The sequence below is a fragment of the Dendrobates tinctorius genome, unplaced genomic scaffold (assembly GCF_039654945.1).
Source record: "Dendrobates tinctorius isolate UK_male_01 unplaced genomic scaffold, ASM3965494v1 ptg000257l, whole genome shotgun sequence".
In the NCBI taxonomy this organism is placed as follows: domain Eukaryota; kingdom Metazoa; phylum Chordata; class Amphibia; order Anura; family Dendrobatidae; genus Dendrobates; species Dendrobates tinctorius.
Window position 1 is genome coordinate 7850267 of NW_027361924.1, and position 2953 is coordinate 7853219.

Below are 2953 nucleotides of genomic sequence, written 5' to 3' on the forward strand. Positions count from 1 at the left end.
ACAAAATTAATTTTGTTATTCAAAAGTACTACTTGTCCTGCATATAAGCCCTCAAATGGTTGGATGGAAAAATAAAAAAGTTATGGCTCTTTGAAGATGATGAGATAAAAAAGAAAAAGGAAAAAAAAAAGGAAAATCACCCGGTTGTGAAGGGGTTAATGTAAATTTATTTTTTTTCAATCTAACATGATGACTACATCACAAATATTTTATTTAATCCTCAATATCCTCTGAAGAGCCTTCAGGATTTCACTGCTTCTTAGACTGTATATGAGCGGGTTGACCATGGGCACCACCGTGGTGTAAAACGCTGATAAAATCTGTTTGATGGTCACTGTGCCATCTGAGAACGGCATCATGTAATCCATTGTACCTGCCGAGTAGTAAGTTATCATGACAAAGAGATGGGACAAGCAGGCGGAAAACGTTTTTCTTCTTCCTTCCTTTGACTTAATGCGTAAAATCACACGGATTATTCTTACATAGGACAAAAAATTGCAGAAAAGCGGGAAAAACCCAAACAACACAATCTCAACATAGAATAGGTTATAAAAGTCACCGAAGCCACCACCAGCTGCGTTAAACACATCTACGGCATCACAGAAGATGTTTTTAATAGTAACAGCCTTATCAAAGGTCATTTTAATTAGAAAATATATAAATAGTGAAGAATTTACAAAGGCAGAGATCCAGATAACAACAACAATCAGGACACAGGTTTTCTTACTCAAGACCCAGTGGTAGGACAGAGGATGACAAATCGCAACGTATCGGTCAAATCCCATGATGAAGAAAAGTACGCCCTCCTCACTGGCTACTGTAATGAAAAAGAACATCTGGGTGAAGCACTGGGTGAAGGATATCAGGCCATTCCCTGATAATAATATCTGGAGGAGCTTTGGGATAATGACTGTGGTGTAGCAGATGTCTATGACGGATAAGTTACAGAAGAATAGATACATGGGGGTGTGTAGACGGACGTCCAGACATATCAACGCAATAACCACTGAATTCAAAGTGATTGCAATCAAATAAATGGCTGAAAAAATCCCGGCAATCAGCGACTTATCATTGGCTATTGATGAGAAAGGCAGAATATGAAATGTTGTATATGTGTTGTTGTCCATGAGATGTTCACATAAATCTAGAGAGAAAAAAGTGTCAGAGAATAAATCCAATCACTTACTACTTACAATCCTTCAAAAAATTGGAAGTACGGTACGTTTTATAGTCTTAAAATGTTAACATAGTCGTTGAAATCTGCACTGCAGAAATATCAACATATTCTAAAATTTAACAATAACACAAAAAAAAACATTTAAAAAAATTCAAGTATATTAACCCCTTACTGACCGCTGAAGGGATAGTACATCAGCGGTCAGTATTCCCCGCTTTGACGTGGGCTCCGGCGGTGAGCCCACCTCAAAGCCGCGACATGTCAGCTGTTTTAAACATCGCCTCTATGTAGCAGAGGCGATCACGCTATGGCAGCTTCTAGTCTCCCATGGAGGCTATTGAAGCAAGCCAAAAGTGAAAAAAGAGTGTTTAAAAATATAAAAAAATAAAAACAACTAAAATTTTTATCACCCCCCCTTTTGCCCCAATCAAAATAAAACAGTAAAAAAATTCAAACCTACACATATTTGGTATCGCCACGTTCAGAATCGCCCGATCTATCAATAAAAAAAGGATTATCCTGATCGCTAAATGGCGTAGCGAGAAAAAAATAATCAAAATGCAAGGAATTACTTTTTTTGTCACAGGACATTGCATTAAAATGCAATAACAGGCAATCAAAAGAATGTATCTGCACAAAAGTGGTATCATTAAAAACGACAGCTCGACACGCAAAAAATAAGCCCTCACCCAACCCAAGATCACGAAAAGTGGAGATGCTTCCGGTCTCGGAAAATGGCACAATTTTTATTTTTATCAAACTTTGGAATTTTTTTTCACCACTTAGATAAAAGAGAACCTAGACATGTTTGGAGTCTATGAACACATAATGACCTGGAGAATCATAATGGCAGGTCGGTTTTAGAATTTAGCGAACCTAGCAAAAAGCCAAACAATTTTTTTGCAATTTCACCACCCTTGAAATTTTTTTCCCGTTTTCGAGTACACTACATGGTGAAACCAATGGTGTCGTTCAAAAGTACAACTCGCCTGCAAAAAATAAGCCCTCACATGGCCATATTGAAGGAAAAATAAAAAAAGATATGCCTCTGGAAAGAAGGGGAGCGAAAAAAGAAAAATAAAAAAAAGCTCTGGTCATTAAGGGGTTAAAAAATGATTACCAGATATACTCACTAGATTCAGAAGGTTGACTCAAAATCAGCTTTTTGGCAGATGTATGAATTTCTGATTCCGAGTGACGTAATTTTCCTTGATTACAATACTGGGTTTCCTGTCCTGCAGACACCGACTGATCCAACCTCAGTGACTTTTTCTTGCAGATCACATGTGAGATCCCCGGTTGCTTCCTAGACAATATGAAGAGAGTAAGATGGATCGCAGCGCTCTGTGACACCCACCTGTTTGTGTGCTGGGAAGGAGCTCTTTATCCTCTAATGCCAGCTTATATAATATGTGATTCTAATAAGTGATTATGTCCCACAAGGAAATTTCCCTGTGGTTGTAATTGCATTGATTATTTCAGACTTATAAAGAAATTAGATTAACTTTTACTTTAATAATCTTTAAATGACCTGAAATAACTTTTGTAATTCCAGTCTAAGGGCTGAATTTTTCAGTGTTTTCAAGGAGCAATGTTGCTGTCCATTAGGCCACTTTCACACTTAAGGCTTTCGGTATCCGGCATGGTGCGGCGAAAAAACCGGACTGCCGGATCCGGCGCCTGTTACGACCAGATCGGGCTTTTCCCCCGTGCTGTTTCATTGCTGCCGCATTGCGCCGGATGGCAATGCGGCGCGTCCGTTTTTTTCCGGATCCG

At 38.6% G+C, this 2953-nt stretch overlaps 1 protein-coding gene across 1 annotated transcript; it reads right to left on the reverse strand.

The window, feature by feature from the left end:
- Window positions 1-209: 209 nt before the first annotated feature.
- LOC141069262 (olfactory receptor 2A14-like) lies at window positions 210-1127 on the reverse strand. The gene has a single exon (XM_073558716.1). It carries the CDS (start codon window positions 1125-1127, stop codon window positions 210-212), a length of 918 nt encoding a protein of 305 aa, XP_073414817.1.
- Between the last annotated feature and the right edge of the window lie 1826 nt (window positions 1128-2953).